General features: G+C 52.5%; 2 protein-coding genes across 5 annotated transcripts; one reads left to right on the forward strand and one right to left on the reverse strand.

The window, feature by feature from the left end:
• Nucleotides 1–693: 693 nt before the first annotated feature.
• C1H19orf33 (chromosome 1 C19orf33 homolog) lies at nucleotides 694–1,667 on the forward strand. Its single transcript, XM_028859570.2, has 4 exons — nucleotides 694–876; nucleotides 992–1,104; nucleotides 1,249–1,320; nucleotides 1,492–1,667. The coding sequence occupies exons 1-4, from the start codon at nucleotides 855–857 to the stop codon at nucleotides 1,588–1,590; spliced, it is 306 nt and encodes a 101-aa protein (XP_028715403.1). The 5' UTR covers nucleotides 694–854; the 3' UTR covers nucleotides 1,591–1,667.
• Nucleotides 1,653–12,707, reverse strand: Yif1b (Yip1 interacting factor homolog B, membrane trafficking protein). 4 transcript variants are annotated; one of them, XM_028859568.1, is made up of 8 exons: nucleotides 12,601–12,707; nucleotides 5,412–5,650; nucleotides 5,214–5,318; nucleotides 5,044–5,122; nucleotides 4,876–4,933; nucleotides 3,780–3,935; nucleotides 3,613–3,706; nucleotides 1,653–1,943 (listed from the first exon to the last, which is right to left on the reverse strand). In XM_028859568.1, exons 1-8 carry the CDS (start codon nucleotides 12,644–12,646, stop codon nucleotides 1,788–1,790), a joined length of 933 nt encoding a protein of 310 aa, XP_028715401.1. In that variant the 5' UTR covers nucleotides 12,647–12,707; the 3' UTR covers nucleotides 1,653–1,787. The 4 variants fall into 4 exon arrangements, with proteins under 4 accessions (XP_028715401.1, XP_028715402.1, XP_037055397.1 ...); XM_028859569.2 differs by lacking the exon at nucleotides 12,601–12,707 and adding an exon at nucleotides 12,475–12,574; XM_037199502.1 differs by lacking the exon at nucleotides 12,601–12,707 and adding an exon at nucleotides 12,445–12,528.
• Nucleotides 12,708–18,394: the final 5,687 nt, after the last annotated feature.

Here is an 18,394-nt window from a genome sequence, read left to right on the forward strand (position 1 = left end):
GCATCACTGTGCCCAGCTTAGAGCTGTTTGTGATCAGAAAAGGTAGATGGGTTTGAAGAGTTACTGCTGAAGGTAATAGGATCTTGAGAGTGAAACTCCCCAGTGGGATTAGAGCCATTAGGAAGAGAGCCCACATCCAGACATAAGAAAAGCCAAGACAAATTGGCAGGATGCAGGCCATCTCCATACTAGGGGTCTGTCTCTGCTCTTGCCTGGCACCAAGCTCTCGGCCTCAACAACTATAAGGTAAATTACTGTTTAAGCCACTTATCTGCTGTGTTTGTTTTAACAACCCAAATTAAGACACCCGCCTTTATCAAAACAACGCAACACATCTCACAAGCACTTACTCTGCCAGGCACCAGTCTAGGAATTTAACCCATCTGCTTGTCTTCCACCATCACCCCAGGGTGCAACTTTGCTGAGGCCTTCCTTCTCCCAGCTGCCACCAAGCTGCACTAGTTTGGGCTCCTAATCCCTGACACTACTCTTCTCAGGCCGGAGGGGCCGGGAACCCGAGCTCCCCGCTCCCAGGATGGTCTTTAACGTCCTTCAGTGTACATGGAAAGACTCTTTCGAAGCACCTCTGTGGAGGGAGGGGGTCAATTCATGACAGGCCTCAACCCTTTCCCCAGAAACCTACGGCCACCCCCACCGCCGTTTCCCACAGAGGAAAGTCTGGGTGGGGCTGGGAGCGGCATGCAATGAATGAGTCAGGGCCTTAGAGTTGAGGGGTGCAAAGGTCCGGAGGGTGGGGCTTCGCAGAATTCCTGAGGCGGGGCAGGTCGCGCGGCCCCACCCCCTGCCCCAGGCATGGCCTAAGCCTTCCGACCTTCCAGACCGTGATCATCGCCATGGATTTCGACCTGTCCGCAGGTAATGGTGGTGGATTTGCGGTGCGAGGTGGGGCCAGACTCAAATCCAGGGGCTCCCACCGAAGGGACTCTCCCAGCTGCCTGCACAACCCATCTAACTTTTCTTTCCTCTGCAGCCGTGGGCCCTGGTTCTAAGAAGCCAGAGGGGACGGGTCAAGTGGGAAACCCCAAGCACTGTCCCCCTAAAGCTCCGGGCCGACCTGAGGCAGGCGCTGCTCACAAGCCAAGGGTAAGTCACCTTACCACCGGGCATCGCGTCCCGAGGGCCCAGGGTGGGAACTGGCTTCTGTCCTGGGTGTTCGGCACACCTCAGCCTCTCAGCTTGGGTTGGAAGCTGCCTCACCCCCTTACTGTCACCCCCACCCCCATCTAGCATGGCTCCGGCAGCTCCTCTGACTCCAGCAGCAGCAGCAGCAGCTCCAGCGACTCAGAGGGGGAGGGAAAGGTAAGAGGTTGGCCCTCTCCGTGCACGGTCTCACACACCCCAGACCTAGGCCCGGCCACGGCCCTGGTCAGGGTCAGCTTGGGATCCTTGCTGCGGTGGGTGGGGCAGGTCCAGTTCCGCTCCCAACCGGGTCGCCTCTTCTTTCTCCCGCCCACCGCCCCCGGCCCTCAGAAGCACGCCACCGGCTGCAAGAAGCATGAACGCTCCTCGGACAAGGCCAAGAAACCCAAGGTGAAGAAGGAGAAGAAAAAGGAGAAGGCCCCCCACTAAGCTATTAAAGCTTGCAGCCCGCCCCGCTCCCCAGCGCCCCCTGCCGGTCAGGAGCGGAGGCCGCGCTGAGCCCATCAGGTTTATTGTTGCGGGTGTGCAGTGGCGGCAGGAGCACCTTGGCTGGGGGAGGGGCCCGGGCCTGGGGACGGGGCCGGGGCGGCTGAGATGAATGTGGCGCGGGAGGCGAGGCTGGCCGCTCACCGCACCAGGTGGAAGGTGAGCCAGTACATGAGCAGCGGCTGCGCGGCCGCCACCGCCATGGTCAGGTACATGCGCAGCTGGTTCCGCGCCCCACGCACCGGCACCCCTTCGGCCGCCGCCTGGGCCAGGATCTTCAGCCGCAGGGTCCGGATCTGCGTACCAAAGGGGAAGATGGGGGGAAATGGGTCAGGGTGGGGGTCCCTGGCCCTCTGCGGCCTCCGGCTTGCTCTCCTAGAAGGCTCTGCGGAATTGCTACTTCCCCGGGCCTGTGAGCGAACCACTGTGGGTTCCAGAAGCAAAGGCCAGGTGAGGTTCTGTAGGATGTAGTTAGGTGAGCAGCAGGACTGTAGATCCGACCCGAAGGGCGTGGCCGGGCAGCTTCCGCCTGCCAGGAGACAGTGCCTTCCCTCACGCAAGGCAGGTCCCCACCCATGCTAGGTCATGGTGGGGACTGCATAAGACCCCCAGCCCCAGAAGACACATTTTCAGGACAAGCCAGAAGAGCTCTTTTCTTTTTGCTCATGCTTAGGTGCGTTCTCTTTTTGAGGGGGATGGAGGGCAGGATCTTGATAGATAGTCCTGGCTGGCCTCGAACTCTCTATGTAGACAAACTTGTGGCGATCCACTTGCCTCAATCTTCTCAGTGCTGGAATTATAGCCCCGAGCCACACTCAGGGCTTTTTTTTTTTTTTTTTTTTTTTTTTTTTTTTTTAATATTTATGTATTTGTTTTGTGGGGTTGGGGCACTTGAGCCCTGGTATGGAAGTTGGCACAACTTGTAGGAGTCAGTTCTCTCCTTCACTCTGTGGGTACCAGGAGTAGAACTCAAGTTGTCAGGCAAGCGCCCTTTACCTGCTTAGACATCTCACAGGCCCCCAAATGCTCAGGTTTTGGATGTGCGTGTGCGTGTGCGTGTGTATACACATACATACTTGTGGCGGCTACAGGACACCCTTGGGTGTCTACCCTTTTTCTTTTCTCCAGACAGGGTCTGTCATTAACCAGGCATTTACCAAGTAGGCCAGGCTGGCAGCTCAGTGAGCCCCAGGTACCACCTGTCTTCACATCTGCAGCCCTGAGATTATAAGGGTTCACCTCCACTCCTGGCTTTCCCTCCTCTTTGGCTTTTTTGACACAGGGTTTCTCTGTGTAGCCCTGGCTGTCCCAGAACTTGCTCTTTAGACCAGGCTGGCCTCAAACTCAGATCCGCCTGGCTCTGCCTCCTGAGTGCTGGGATTAAAGGCGTGCGCCACCACTGCCCCGCTTTTTTTTTTTTTTTTTAATGTGGAGTCTAAGGATTGAACTCAGGTCTTCTCTACTGATGACAAGACTTCCGCTTGTGGGTCAGATTTACCCGACAATCCCAGTGTTTGCCCTCTGCTTCTCATTCATGCTGGGTCTAAATCCTCCCAGATCCTGAGGTACAGTCACGAGGCACCCCATTTTACAGGAGAGACGGAAGCTTAAGTTGAGGAAATGACTCGCCCTGAGTACAGGAGGGCCAACCTCAGCAGGGCAGCCCCTACCGCCCTCAGTCAGCACTGGATACAGGAACCGAAGTGAGGGTGAGCACCGAACCTAGAGCCTCTGTACTGGGCAACCCTGGCCCCCAGCACCTGACTGGTTCTGGCCCTTCCCAGAGGACCCATACAGGAGACCCCTCTTCCAGGGCTCCCAGTCTCCAGGTTCGGGGCACTCTAAGCCCTCCCAGTTCAGCAATATGACTGATGTAAATTCTCTGTACTTGGATGCTCTAGAGACCCCCCAAGTTTGTGCAGGAGGCCTGTGGTCTCTGTCTTGCCCACCCCAAGCCCCACTTACCATGAACACAAAGATGGACACACAGCACCAGCCCAGCATGAGGTAGTAGCCAATCTTTCCAAAGAGCAGACCCATGAGGACCCCGCCAATCATCCTGAGAGTGAAGGAGAAAGCAGTTGAAGAAGAGGCCAAGGTCTGGGACTGGCAGGCAGGGTAGGAGCACTCACCCGACATATTTGTAGCCCAAGAAGGCCACCAGGTCAATGGTGGTGAGGTCGGTGTTGACAGTGACCAGATAGAGACTGAGCAGGATGGCTACAACCTCCAGGGTCAGCCAGGCCAGTGCCGAGCTCGCCTGCAGTCCCAGGAGGTCTGGGGAGAACCTGCCAGAAGTGACGATATTTGCTCTGTCACGGGGCTGGTAACTGAGACACCCTCTGAACATCACCCGGGGCAGCCCTGGGTTGAGGGCCCCTGGAGATGAAGCAGGGACCAACAAGGATGCGGGTCTGTACCCAGACCGTGACACCTGAGTCAGCGCTTGAAGGGAGGGCCTCCGAGCCCTGCGAGGGGTACCAGGAGGGCTCCTCCTTAAAGAACGGACAGCTGGGCTGGAGCCTAAAGAGTCAGGAGCTGGTGGACGAGGGCCTTGGTCTCTGCCCTGGAGCCTTAGCAATGAATCCACTGTTTCTGCTGACACTTGTTTTCAGTGCCACAAAAGGGAAGGAACAGGCAGCTGGGCTTGAGGGGGTGGGGGGGCTGACTCAGCCTGGAGTCAGTTAGGAAGTGACACAGGATGGGAACCAGTGAATGAGCAGGTGCCGGGCACATGTAGGGGAAGAGCACATTCCTGAATCAAGGTACTAACTGATGTACAAGGGCCCTGAGGCAGCCCCAGCAGGGCAGGGTGAGCAAGGAGGTAGGAAGGATCAGGGGCTTGATCTTCGAGCCAAGACATCTGGACGGAATAGGGGGGCGGGCCAGGATCACCTCTCAGACTGTACCTTTCAGATGCTACTAGAGCAAGCGTACACGGGGTGATGGTGGGAGCCGCTACCTAGAGGACTGTGAACATAAGGACAGATCTGTGGGTGGAGGCCGGAAGGAAGGAAGGAAGGAAGGAAGGAAGGAAGGAAGGAAGGAAGGAAGGAAGGAAGGAAGGGTGGATTTAGAAGGTCACCCAGCACAAAAGGGTCTGATGGGCTCATGTGGGTGGGCGAAGGATGTCACTGAGGTGACGACGGTCTCAACCACTAGTAGCAAGGTTCTAAGACAGGAGAGCCGAGACCACCTCCACCCACTCCCCCGCTCCAGGATCCTCACCTGTCCTGGGTTCCCAGTGCAAGGCCGGCTACCAGGATGTAGGTGATGAAAGCCATGGCTGTGAAAGGCAGACACAGACACTTGTCAGAGGAGGAGAAGCCCTCCTTGGCCACAGGGCACCCACACATCTGTCCCAGACACGCCCAGGCAGTGGTGGGAGGGTGCAACCTGGAATGTAGAGGTCTGGAGCGTTGATGTCAAAGCGGGGGGCCACTGGGGTGTCCTGCTGGTACTGCACCTCCCAGTCCTGTGGAGAGAGTTGGGGGAGTGGCAGGACCCCAGGCTGAGGTCCCCCACCCTGCTTCCAGGAGGGCGCGGAGCGAGCGGGTGGTGCTGACCTGGTGTAGGTAGGGAAAGACAAGCAGGCCCAGCTTCCTGCCCACGTACACAGTGTCCACGGCGAAGTAATACTTCAGCTTGGTGACGGGGATGAAGCGGTCAATCTGGGGAGGGGAGGCAAAGCTCGAGCCTGAGGCCCTGTGGCCCCCGCCTGCCCCTCACCCACTGCCCACGGCCCACCAGCCAGGCCTACTCACATTCTTGTCTACCAGCTCCTTGCCCTGAGCGGCCAGGCTGCTCCCGTAGGCCATGGCCATGTTGGACATAGGGTTAGCCAAGAAGGCGGCCTCGGGGGAGGAGGAAGGGGAGGGGTAACCCAGACCACCAGGGGACGGCTGGGCTCCGTAGCCCCGACTCGGGGTGGAACTCGTATCGTCGAAAAACTGGTGGGGATCAGCCATGCCTGGCTGGGATCCCGGGACCCTCCGCTTTGAGGCTGCAGAAGAAAATGGAGGCAGCTCATTCATTCTGCACAGGTTCCACCACCTGCTCCAGCCACAGCCGGGACAGGGGTCACCAAAACAGCCCTGGCTATGATGTCAGACGGGCTGCCACCTTCGCACGGATCCATTCATCTGTCCACCATCTGTCCACCCCCTCAGCTGCCATCACCAGCTCACCTGTCCATCGTCCATCCTTCCCTCACCCACCCCCCTCAGCTGGCATCACCAGCTCACCTGTCCATCACCCATCCTTCCCTCACCCATCCCCCCTCAGCTGGCATCACCAGCTCACCTGTCCATCACCCATCCTTCCCTTACCCACCCCCCCTCAGCTGGCATCATCAGCTCACCTGTCCATCACCCATCCTTCCCTTACCCACCCCCACTCAGCTGGCATCACCAGCTCACCTGTCCATCACCCATCCTTCCCTTACCCACCCCCGCTCACCCCTCGTGTGTCCCTATCTAGACACAGGTGAGGGTGGTGATGAGGGCTCCGTGGGCCTGGTACACAATCCTGTGCCACCATTACAAACAGGGCCTCTTCCTCCTCCTCCCACACTGTCTTCCCTAGTCAGCCGCGCTGGGCTTCTCCGTGTTCCCTGACACACTGGGCACAGACTCAGCTCAGGGCCTCTCTTCTAGCCGTGCCTCAGCCTGGAACATTCTCCTCCTCACACTTTCGTGGCTCGCTCCTCTCTTCCCCAAGGTCTCGCTGCATAGAGTGTACCTCTCTTGGCAGCACCCACCAATCCCTCCTCCACTGATGGCGCCAGCACTGAGCAGCCGCCGCCACAGATGACCTGCTTCTTTTGTCCACTGGAAGGACCCCCACCCCAGGGTGGGAACAGCACCTTGTTCACAGCTGACTCCCCCAGCTCCTCCAGCAGGCTTAGGTTGTGCACTCACCCTATTGGACACATGGAAAATACCGCCCAGCCAGGCACATGGCTAGAACAAAAGCCCGGGCTCAGTGCACAGGAGAGCAGGTGTACAGCCCAGAGTGTCTCGTCGTAAGTGCTACGACCATTTAACCCTGATGGAGCACTGACCCCACACCGCATGTACAACACGATAGCTCCGCTCATTCACTCACAACCAGCCTGATTCAATTGGTGCTGTTAGCATTTAAAAATTATTGTTAGTAAGGCAGAGTTGGTATTTAATAAAGATATTCCAATGTAGACTTAAGCACAAGGTTAAGAAAGAGGCTCTCAGAAAAAGACACGCTGAGAGCATGGTATGGGCTTCTCGAAGAATCACAGAAAGTAAGATGTACTCAGGGGAGGCTACAGGCTTCTCAAGGCAGCATGCTATTGTCCATGTATTATTTTATTTAAAGACTTATTAGTTTATTATATATAGTGTTCTGTCTGCATGTATGCCTGCAGGCCAGAAGAGGACCAGATCTCATTACAGATGGTTGTGAGCCACCATGAGGTGCTGGGAATTGAACTCAGGACCTCTGGAAGGGCAGCCAGTGCTCTTAACCTTGGAGCCATCTCTCCAGCCCCTATTGTCCACATTTTATAGAGTGAAAAAACGAGACCAAAAAACCTGATGTTTAGGGCTGGAGAGATGGCTCTGTGGTTAAGATCACTGGCTACTCTTCCAAAGAGGACCCGGGTTCAATTCTCAGCATCCACATGGCAGCTAACAACTGTCTGTAACTCCAGTTCCAGGAGATCTGACGCCCTCTTATGGACATACATGCAGGCAAAAACACCACATGAAATTAAAAAAGAAGAAGCAGCTGAGGTTCGTTCAGAGTCACTCAGACAGTGCTCCCTTTCAAGAGCTTGCTCAGCCAGGCATGGTGCTGCACGGCTTTAATCCCAGTACTTGGGGATCTCTGAGTTCGAGGCCAGCCTGGTCTACAGATGGAATTCCAGGGCAACCAGGAAGATTGCATACAGGTTGCCAGTCTCAAAAGACAAACACCCCCACCCCCACCAAGCAACAAACAAGGGAACAACAAGGTGGAGGGGCTGGGAAAATGACTCAGCTATGGAGAATGCTTGCTGCTCTTCCAGAGGACCCGAGTTCAATTCCCAGCACCCACAACTACCTGTAAAGTCAACTCCAGGGAATCGAACACTGCCCCTAGCTTACAAACACACACACGCACACATATAATTGTGTGTGTGTGTGTGTGTGTGTGTGTGTGTGTGTGTGTGTATTTAAATAAAATATTTTAAACAACAAAACCAAGCCCTCTAGCATTCACATACAGGCACATCCACACACAAACAAGCACAACCTTCTCCCTCCCTACTAAAAAAACTGGTAGAGTGCTAACCAAGCATAATCCATAATCCAGGTACTGGGCTCCAAGATACAGGGTTCAGTTCCCCAGCATGGCATAAAACAAAAACAAAATGCCGGGCGGTGGTGGCGCACGCCTTTAATCCCAGCACTTGGGAGGCAGAGCCAGGTGAAACTCTGTGAGTTCGAGGCCAGCCTGGACTACCAAGTGAGTTCCAGGAAAGGTGCAAAGCTACACAGAGAAACCCTGTCTCGAAAAAACCAAAAAAAAAAAAAAAAAAAAAAACCAAAAAACCAAAACAAAATCCCAAAATAATTTGTAAAAGTTCCATCTGACTTTGTGGGGGCAGGGAACCATTGGAAGAGTAGCAGCCGAGTGTTCCAGGCTAGAGACCAGGGTGGCCATTGCTGGGGGTGGGGATATTGAAAGTGGCCATTTATGAACAGAGCCAGGGGGCAGGCCATGCTGAAGCTGTGCTGGGTTGGGGTGTGGAGAGGAAGTGGAGGAATCCCCTCCTTCCCAAGACTGGTCTAAGCAGGGGTGGGAGGTGTTGTCTGGGGAGATGGGGCTAGCCCCAGGGCCCCAGATCCCGAATGTTGAGCAGGCTAGCACTGCTGTGGCACAGGGAACTAAGTACGCGAGACTGCAAGACCAGGAGGAGCAATGGGACCATGGGTGAACTGCCCTTCAGCTGTCTCCTCTGCGGTCTATCAAACTGCCTCGTGAGACTCCCATAAACTTCCGGCTGGGCATGGCGGCTAACATCTGCAGTCCCAGCACTCAGGAGGCTGAGGCAGGGGGATTATGTAAACATGTTATCTTTTGTTTTGAAAGACTCATTTATTTAATGTGGATGAGTTTTGACTGCTGTTGAGCTACCATGGGAGTGCTAGGAACAGAACCAGGTCCTGTAAGAGCCACAAACACTCTTCAATGAGCCATCTCTCCAACCCCGGGTGTACATGTTTGTGTGTGCACTCAGGGTGCATGTGTGTGCAGAGGCCAGAGGTCAACACTAGCTGTCTCTCAGATCCTCTCCACCTTATATTTTGAGCCAGGATGGCTCACTGAACCTGGAGCTCACTGATCTGGCTATGCGAGCTGGACAAGCCCTAGGAATCCTGTCTTGGCCTCGGCAGGGCTGGGATCACAGCAGGTACTGCCGTGCCCACCTATTTACGTGGGTGCCGGGGACTCGAGTCCTTACACCTGAGCAAGGTGCCCTTGACTGAGTCATCTCCCCAGCCCTCCCTCACCTTTTTAAAAACAGGGTCTTCCTGTGCAGCTGGCCCAGGTTGGCCTTGAACTCAAGTGCCTCCTGCCTCAACCTTCCAAGTATCTAGGACAATAGGCCTATACCTCAGGCCCAGCTCACTCTTCCGCTCCTTTCTAACTAAGCATTTGGTGCTGGCCACCCAGGTGGTGCCAACCTCCAGCCACTGACTCATCTCACACGCTCACCCCAGGAACATCTGGCTAGGACTTGTGTCCTGAGCGCCTGCTGTAGACGTAGCAGCAGACCAGACAGCCAATGCTCCTGCCTTCCTGGGCCTCCTCTGGGTTGGGTCCTTTCCAGCTCTCAGAAATGGGTGACCCAATTTTCCACCCTTGCCCTCCTCTCCTCCTCTCACTGAATGCAATCTTGCTCACCATCAGCTCTCACATCCGCAGTGCCTTTGGCATCTGGGCTCCATCTCCAGCTGATCTGAGGCCTTCTGGGTCCAGCCTCAGGTCTTCTACCTTCAGGCTTCACCTTTCTGCCCACCCAGCCACTCTGACATCCAGCCAAGTCCCCTACTTCCCACCCGGTGCCTCCTCCCCTCCCCTCCGTTCCTACCACTGCCTGTTGGACATAAGCATCTCACTTGGTCCTGTCTAATTTCTGTTTCTTTTTCCTTCCAGTGTTCTGAGTCAGGGCCTTGCTATGTAGCTCAGGCTGCCTTCAAACTCATGTGGAGTGTGGGGGTTATAGGTGTGTACCACTATGCCAGGCTCCTTGCCTACTCTTACCCCCCCCCCAAGGAGTCTCCAGTAGGCAGCTAGATACTTCTTTTGAAGTATGGAACATTGGAAACCAGGGCCTTGTGCGTGCTACGCAGGTGTTCTACCGCTTAGCTGCATCACTGGCCCTCTTTTTATTTTTTTTTAAAGACAGGGTCCTGCTGGGGTGTGGTGGTGCAAGCCTTTAATCCCAGCACTCAGGAGGCAGAGGCAGGTGGATCTCTGTGTGTTTGAGGCCAACCTGGTCTACAAAGTGAGTTCCAGGCCAGCCAGGGCTACCTGTCTCAGTAGAAAAAAAACCAAAACAAACAAACAAAAAACAGAGTCTAAGTTCTTCAGGCCAGGCTGACTTGGAACTAACTATGTAAGCCAGGCTAGCCTTGAACTTGAGATCTGCTTCAGCCTCCCAAGCAGCGAGGATTATAGGCCTACACCACCAGTCCTTGCTCTGTGATAATCATATCTTTTTTTTTTCCCGTTTTTTTTGAGACAGGGTTTTTCTGTGTAGCTTTGCCTGATCTCACTCTGTAGACCAGGCTGCCCTCGAACTCACAAAGATCTGCCTGCCTCTGCCTCCCAAGTGCTGGGATTAAAGGCATGCACCACCTGCACCACCACCACCTCCACCACCACCAGTTTAAGACCAGTTCTCACTATGTAGCTTTTTTTTTTTTTTTTTTTTTTTTAATTTAAAGAGTTATTTATTTATTAGGTATACAGCATGTATCCCTGCAGGCCAGAAGAGGGCATCAGATCTCATTACAGATGGTTGTGATCCACCATGTGGTTGCTGGAAATTGAACTCAGGACCTCTGGAAGAGCAGTCGGTGCTCTTAACCTCTGAGCCATCTCTCCAGCTCCCTCACTATGTGGCTCTTGCTGTTCTGGGACTTTCTCTGTAGCTGAGGCTGGCTTTGAACTCACAGGTAATCCTCCTGCCTCTGTCTCACAAGTACTTGTGCCATGTCACCTGCATGATCCTTTTAAATGACCATAAACCTTTTCATCTTTTGCCTGAGATCAGGGAGCACTGTGCTGTGAACCAAGTTCAAACAGGCCTGCCAGCCACTCTGGCCCCAGCCCCAGGGCCTCCTCTCAGGTCCCACCTTTGACAAACCCCGCTTCATCATGCAACAATATCGTCCTGGAACACCCTTCACTCTGCCAATGTCACACTCGGGACTCTGCTCCGTGTTCCCTTCTCCTGACCTCCTTCACTCATTCCCTCTCATAATGCCCAGGGTCCTATTGCCCCTCCGTATCTACTCAACTGTTTATTTTCTTGGCACAGGACTCCACAGCCTTTCCCTCCATGAATCCCCTAGGCTTTCACATCAGGTATGCTCTCTCCAAGGAAGCATCGATACTTCAATCCTGAACAAGTGAATTCCACAGCTCCATCCAGCCCGTGCACTCCACACCACCGTCTGCTCAGCATTCTTTTCAGAAAGAACTAATTCTTAACTCTGTGTGTGTGTGTGTGTCAGAAAACAACTTTTAGGAGTCAGTTCTCTCCTCCCACCATGTGGCCCAGGTGATCGATCAATCTCAGGTAGTCAGGCTTGGTGCAAGTACTCTTACTGGGAGCCATCTCGGAATTCACTCCTGACATGCCCCTCTTTTTCTTTAAAGACAGTCACACCATGTTGCCCAGGCAGGCCTTGAACCCACAATCTTCTTCCCTCCATCTCCCAAGTACTGGGGTTACCTCACTCCCTGGGCTTCTGCCACAGCAGCCCCATTGCTTCAGGCTGTCCGTGACCTCTGCTCTGTACTGGAAGTTCCATGAGGGCAGGAACAGGAGCTAGCAGGCCTCTGCTGGACCCCCTGCATCACACATCACCAGCCTGCCAGACACTAATGCTAGAGTGAAGGGGGTAAACGGATCCTCCTCAGGCCCTAGTATATCCCAGATTACTCTCTCTACTTATTACTCAACTACTCTTGTTGACTGACACATTTGCTTCCTAGTTAAATGTCTTCTTCCTGAACTCTTAGCTGTAAGAAAGCAAGAACCAGGGCTCTGGTGGTTACTAGTGTGTGCCCAAATTCCAGTCCAGGGCCTGGCATAAGGTTCACTGGAGTTAAGATATGTTAGAAGAATAAACGAAACAAACAGGATAGATATATACATACATACACACACACTATAGATAGATAGATAGATAGATAGATAGATAGATAGATAGATAGATAGAGATGGAGAGAGACCCCAAGAGGAACTTAAAAGAGGAATTCAAATTCGCAGCTGGGGAAAGGAGGTTAACAGGACGATAAACTCTAGTTCCGATCGTAAATGGGGTGTAAATGTGGCCCTGTCCGCACACGGAGTGCCCAGGCGGCAGTACTATGGAGCGTGGGTGACAGCTCGTGGGCACTAGGGAGCCTCTGAAAAGTGGGGAGCACAGGAGGGCAAATCGCTGACTGCAAATGAATGGAAGCCGCGTTTCTGAGCATCACACCAAATTCTACTCCAACTTGCTTCCTTTTAAAGGAATTTACCCGCAATGCGCCCCCTACCCGGACTTGGCATCCCTGCGCTGTGCACACCTAGGATCTCCAGGTCCTGGATCTCTTGACCTCCGTCCGACCTGGAGTGACCTCGCCAACCGCCGCGACGGCCCCGCCACACCCTCGCCCGCCCGATCTCCTCAGCCAGCCACGTACGCCACTTACGCAGCCGGGGCGTCCCCGCCGGCGCCGCCAAACCTGCCGCGTGCATGCTTCGACGCCACCACCGCGAACGCCTCAGCCGCTGTGCGGAATGGACCCGCCCGGGTCCCGTAGCCACGCCCGAGTGGTGCCGAAGAGCCAATAGGTCTCACGATGGCGCGCAGAGCGACGCCCTCCGGGGGGGAGGCCTGTGAGTGGGCGGGGCTTACGTAAGAGGAGGGAACGGGAGCTCAGGACGCAAGGGGGAGGCCGTACCTGAGGGCCAGCGGGGCGGAAATGGTACGACCCTAGGAGTAGACGGCTTCAGGCCGGAAGGAAGACGTTCCTGGTGTAGAGCGCAGAGGTCGACGGGAAATGTAGTTCTTTCCAGGCCGGCTCTCGAGTTGGTTAGCGGAGAGCACGGGGAAGCCGAAGAAGGTGAAGGAAGGATGCTGCAGTTGTAAGGGTCCTACCATTTACCCCGGAGCGGCACTCCTTACAAAAGTATCGAGGATGAGAAACGAAGTTTAGGATAGTGGATTACTTCTGTATTCCAGTACTGAGGAAGCTGAAGTAAAGTCGTGAGTTCAAAGCCACTCTGAGCTTTGAACATAATGAGCTCTAGTCTCAAAAAAAGGAAGGAAGATGGGGGCGGTGGTGGCGCACACCTTTAATCCCAGCACTTGGGAGGCAGAGGCAGGTGGATCTCCATGAGTTCGAGGCCAGCCTGGTCTACAGAGCGAGTTCCAGGACAGCCAGGGCTACAACACAGAGAAACCCTGTCTGGAAAAACCAAAAATTAATAAACAAACAGATTGAAAAAGAGACACTCGAGAGTCATATTAGGGCAGAAGTACTGTGTATCTTTCTTCATAGACTCCTTTAAGCAGTTTCCCAGGAATCCATAAAAATGTTCTCACGTGGTCTCTTTTCCTTCAAAACTTTTGTCCACCAAAAACAAGGCATACAGACCCCAGCAGCTGAATGCACACAGTGCACCTTCCAGCAGACAGCCCTGAAGACTAACTGCCTTCCCTGTGTCCCTGCGTGTTCTTCTTCTCTCCTCCTTAATGTGTCCCCACCTCTTTGTTCTGAGAAAGGGTCTCCCACAGTCTAACTTCAAACTCACTAAACTAAAAATGACCTTGAACTCCTGACCTTCCTTCTTCTACCGTCCAAATCGAGGGATTACAGACAGAAAGGCCCTCTTTCCTCCACTTATCTCAAGCAAAGAAAAATGGGAGGAAATGACTTTTTTGAAGTGATAGCACTCCAGAAGGACGTGGTTCACAAGTAACCCTATCATTGTGGCTTCCCCTTCCTCTGCTGAACTTGGCTTCTCGTGGGGAGCCCTGCCTCGGTTGCAGTGTTGAGACACATCATTTTGCCACTGTGTTAACATCTGACTCCTAGGCACTACCCCATTTCTCATCCTCAGCCCTTCCTTCATCCTGTCTAGATTCATCTTCTCTGTGAAGTTTTGGGTTTGCTGTGAGCCTCTTTGGGGAATAGAGTCACCTATAGGTGTCTGTTGAAGGTTGATAACAGGATCCTACCTACAGCAGAAACCTCGAATGCTCACATCCTTTATATAATATATTAGATGTGTTGGCACACACCTGTAACCCCAGCACTTGGGATGTGGTAGCAGGAGGATCAGGAATTCAAGACCACCCTTGGCTATATATTGAGTTCAAGGCCAGCCTGGTCTACTTAAAATCCCTTCTAAGAAAAAAAAGAAAGCTAAAATAACAAGGTATAATACTGCATGATGTGTGGCCCTCCAGATACTGAGGCACAGCATCAAGAGTTTACAGCCTATCATGGGTCATCTTCAAGAGCAGCCAGTGCTTAGCCAGGCATGGTAGTGCATAGCTTTAATCCTAGCACTCAGGAGGCAGAGGCAGGCAGATCTCTGTGAGTCTGAGGCCAGCCTGGTCTACAGAGTGAGTTCCAGGACAGCCAGGGCTACACAGAGAAACCCTGTCCTGGAAAACCAAAAAAAAAAAAAAAAAAAAAAACAAAGGTTCAGGGCCAGATGGGGCTAGTATTTGTATGTAACATGTGGAATCCTTCCTTATACCTTAAACCATTACACACACACACACACACACACACACACACACACATAATACTTTTTTCATTTTTAGGTGCTGAAGATCAAACTTAGGGTTCCATGTGAGTTAAGCAAGAGCTCCACTACTCAGCCCCTTAAATCATTCTATGTTATTGATCCCTGATACGATAAGTCCTATGTAAATAGTTGTATTTCTGTATTGTTTAGGAAATAATGACATGAAGGCTAGGCCTATAGCACAGTTGATAGAGTGCTTGCCCTGCGTATATGGGGCCCTGAGTTCTATCCCTACCACCACAAATGAAAAACATAGGATGGATACTTGGAAAATATCTGTCCACAATTAGTACAGACTATTGGTGTCTTGCCTGTGTGTATGTCTGTATGAGAGTCCCCTGGAAATGGAGTTACAGACAGTTGTGAGCTGCCATGTGGGTGCTGGGAATTGAACCTGGATCCTCTGGAAGAGCAGTCAGTGCTCTTAACCACTGAGCCATCTCTCCAGCCCCTCTTTTTTTTTTTTTTTTTTTTTTTTTTTTTAAGACAGTGTTTCTCTATGTAGCCCTGGCTATCCTGGAACTCGCTCTGTAGACCAGGCTGACCTCGAACTCACAGAGATCCGCCTACCTCTGCCTCTCAAGTGCTGGGATAAAAGGTGTGCACCACCACTGCCTAGCTATTATTTTTATTTTTCAGCTGTGTGTGTAAATATATGGGGGTAGTCGCATCTGGGTGCAGTGCCTGCAGAGTCCAGAAGAGGGCATTAGATCCCCTAGAACTGGAGTTATAGTTGTAAGCCATGTGACATGAATGGTGAGAACCCAACAATACCTGTTCTTTTCTGCTTTAATTTTTTTAAAGAAATTATTCATTTTTATTTTATGTGTGTGGATATTTTGCCTGCATGTATATCTTTGTACTACGTATGTGCCTGGTGCCCTCAGTAGCAAGAAGAGGGTGCCAGATCCTCTGGAATATGAGTTACAGGGGGTGTGAGCTGCCATGTGGTGCTAGGAACTGAACCCAGGTCCTCTGCAAAAGTAGCAAGTGCTCCTAACTGCTGAGCCATCTCTCCAGACCTGGAACTTTTTTGTTTTGTTTTGTCTTTTCAAGACAGGGTTTCTCTGTGTAGCTTTGCACCTATCCTGGAACTCATTCTGTAGACCAGGCTGGCCTCGAACTCACAGAGATCTGTCTGCCTCTGCCTCCCAAGTGCTGGGATTAAAGACTTGTGCCACCACCTCTTGGCTGTTTTTTTGTTTTTTGAGACAGTGTTTCTCTGTGGCTGCCCTGGATCTCCCTCTGTAGACCAGGCTGGCCTGGAACCTCACAGAGATCCGCCTGACTTTCTCCCAAGTGCTGGGATTAAAGGCGTGTGCCACCACCACCCAGCCAGACCTGGAACTTTTGTAATTTTCCTGCCTCACCCTCCTCATTGCTGGGATTACAAGTGAGCAGCACCATGCCTGGCTGGCTGCACTTGGTTTCCTTGTGTGTTTGTTTGGGACAGGACTCTCTCACAACCCAGGCTGTTCTTAAACTGTAGCAGGCTTTCTTGAGCCGACAGCCACAGCCCCCAAATCATGACATGGAGACTTATTATTAATTATGAATGCTTGACCTTAGCTTAGGCTTGTTTCTAGCCAGCTTCTTTTTCTTTAATTTAAACTAACCCATTACCATATGTGCTGCCCCAGGTTCATTACCTCATCTACATACTGTCCATCCAGCTTTCCTGCTTTCTCTGTGTCTGGCTAGCTGGGCCCTAGTTGGCTGGCTGGCTCCCCTTTTCTCTCTGCTCATCAGTCCCCCATCCCCATCCCTCCTCTGTCTAGCTATTGGCCGTCAGCTTTTTGTTGTTGTTGTTGTTTTGAGACAGGGTTTCTGTGTAGCTTTGTGCCTTTTCCTGGAACTCACTCTGTAGTTCAGGCTGGCCTCAAACTCATAGAGATCCGCCTGCCTCTGCCTCCCGAGTGCTGGGATTAAAGGTGTGAGCCACCACTGCCCGGCTGCTGTTCAGCTTTTTATTAAACCAATCAGGTACCTTAGGTAGGCAAGGTGAAACAGCAGCACATCTTTACATAGTTAAACAATTATTCTGCAACACAAACAAGTGCAGCACATCTTTACACAGTTAACAAATATTCTATTCCACAACAGTGAACTCCCTATGGACCCGAGGATGACCTAGAACTTCTTCCAGTTCTTCAACCTCCTGAGTCCTAAGATTACAGACACGCTCCATCACTCCTGCCTTGTACTCCATTTTGTGGTGTGTGTGTGTACAGTGTGTGTGCAGGTGTGTGTGTGTATGTGTGTGTGTGTGTGTGTGAGTTTGGGCATTGAGAGTGCCCGGGTGCCCCTGGAAGACAGAGGATGACTTACAGGAGTCGGTCGGTTCTCCCCTCCATCACGTGAATCGCAGGGATTGATCTCAGGTCTTCAGGCTTGTTGGTGAGTGTTTTCAGCCACTGAGCCATTTGGCTCGTCCCTGCACTGTTTTAAGCCTTAGTTTTCTCTTAGTGTGTTTACTGGGACTCTTCTGGGAGGGTTGAGGACTCACTAAAAGGTGTACCATACACAGGGCCTGACTTGAGCCTGGAACACTGTAGCCATTGTTACTGTTTTTATTGTCAAGCATCTCTTCCTATAGACAGAGCCCCAAATTGGGCTCTGTCCCAAGAATTACCACAGTTTTATAAATAGTGTCTGAGCTGTGGTCTGGTTGTGGGCAGGATTCTGGTCTGCCCTCCATGCAGCTGGAAGGAGAATGCTGCGTTCAAGCTGTAGAGGTCTGGGGGATCCATGGGGAAAAATGGATCTCGCTCTGTAGACCAGACTGGCCTTGAACTCACAGAGATCCACCTGCCTCTGCCTCCCGAGTGCTGGGATTAAAGGCGTGCACCACCACCGCCCAGCCGGTGGCACACGCCTTTAATTCCAGCACTCGGGAGGCAGAGGCAGGCGGATCTTCGTGAGTTCGAGGCCAGCCTGGGCTACCAAGTGAGTTCCAGGAAAGGCGCAAAGCTACACAGAGAAACCCTGTCTCAAAAAACCAAAAAAAAAAAAAAAAAAAAAAAAAAAAAAAAAAAGGCGTGTGCCACCACGCCGGGCTTAAAATTTTCTTTTAATGTATACAGGAACATCTTAGACCCTGGGTCTGGTGGCTCTATCAGGGTAGGGGTCCCTAGGAGATATTCCTGACTTTATATATAAAGTTAGTTTATTTATTTATTTTATTTTGGTTTTTCGAAACAGGGTTTCTCTGTGCAGCATTGGAGCCATTCCTGGAACTCACTCTGTAGACCAGGCTGGCCTTGAACTCACAGAGATCCACTTGCCTCTGCCTCCCCAGTGCTGAGATTAAAGGCGTGTGCCACCACCACCTGGCCTGTTAGTTTATTTCTTTCCATGTGTATGGGTGTTTTGCCTGCATGTATGTCTGTGCACCATATGTGTGCCTTATGTCCGAGGAGGCCAGAAGAGGGCACTGAATCCCCTGGAGCCCCTGGAACTGGAGTTATAGACAGTTGTTAGCTACCATGTGAATGCTGGGAATGAATTGAACCCAGGCCCCTCTATGAAAGCAGCCAATGCTCTTAACCACATAGCCATCTCTCCAGCCATTCCACTGCACCTTTTTGAGACAAATATTCACTAGGTAGCCCAGGTTGGCCTAGAGGTGGTGATCGTCCAGTCTGTTTCCCAAATGCTGAGTGTAAGCCACCACACTCACACCAG

The sequence above is a fragment of the Peromyscus leucopus genome, chromosome 1 (assembly GCF_004664715.2).
Source record: "Peromyscus leucopus breed LL Stock chromosome 1, UCI_PerLeu_2.1, whole genome shotgun sequence".
NCBI classification, from domain to species: domain Eukaryota; kingdom Metazoa; phylum Chordata; class Mammalia; order Rodentia; family Cricetidae; genus Peromyscus; species Peromyscus leucopus.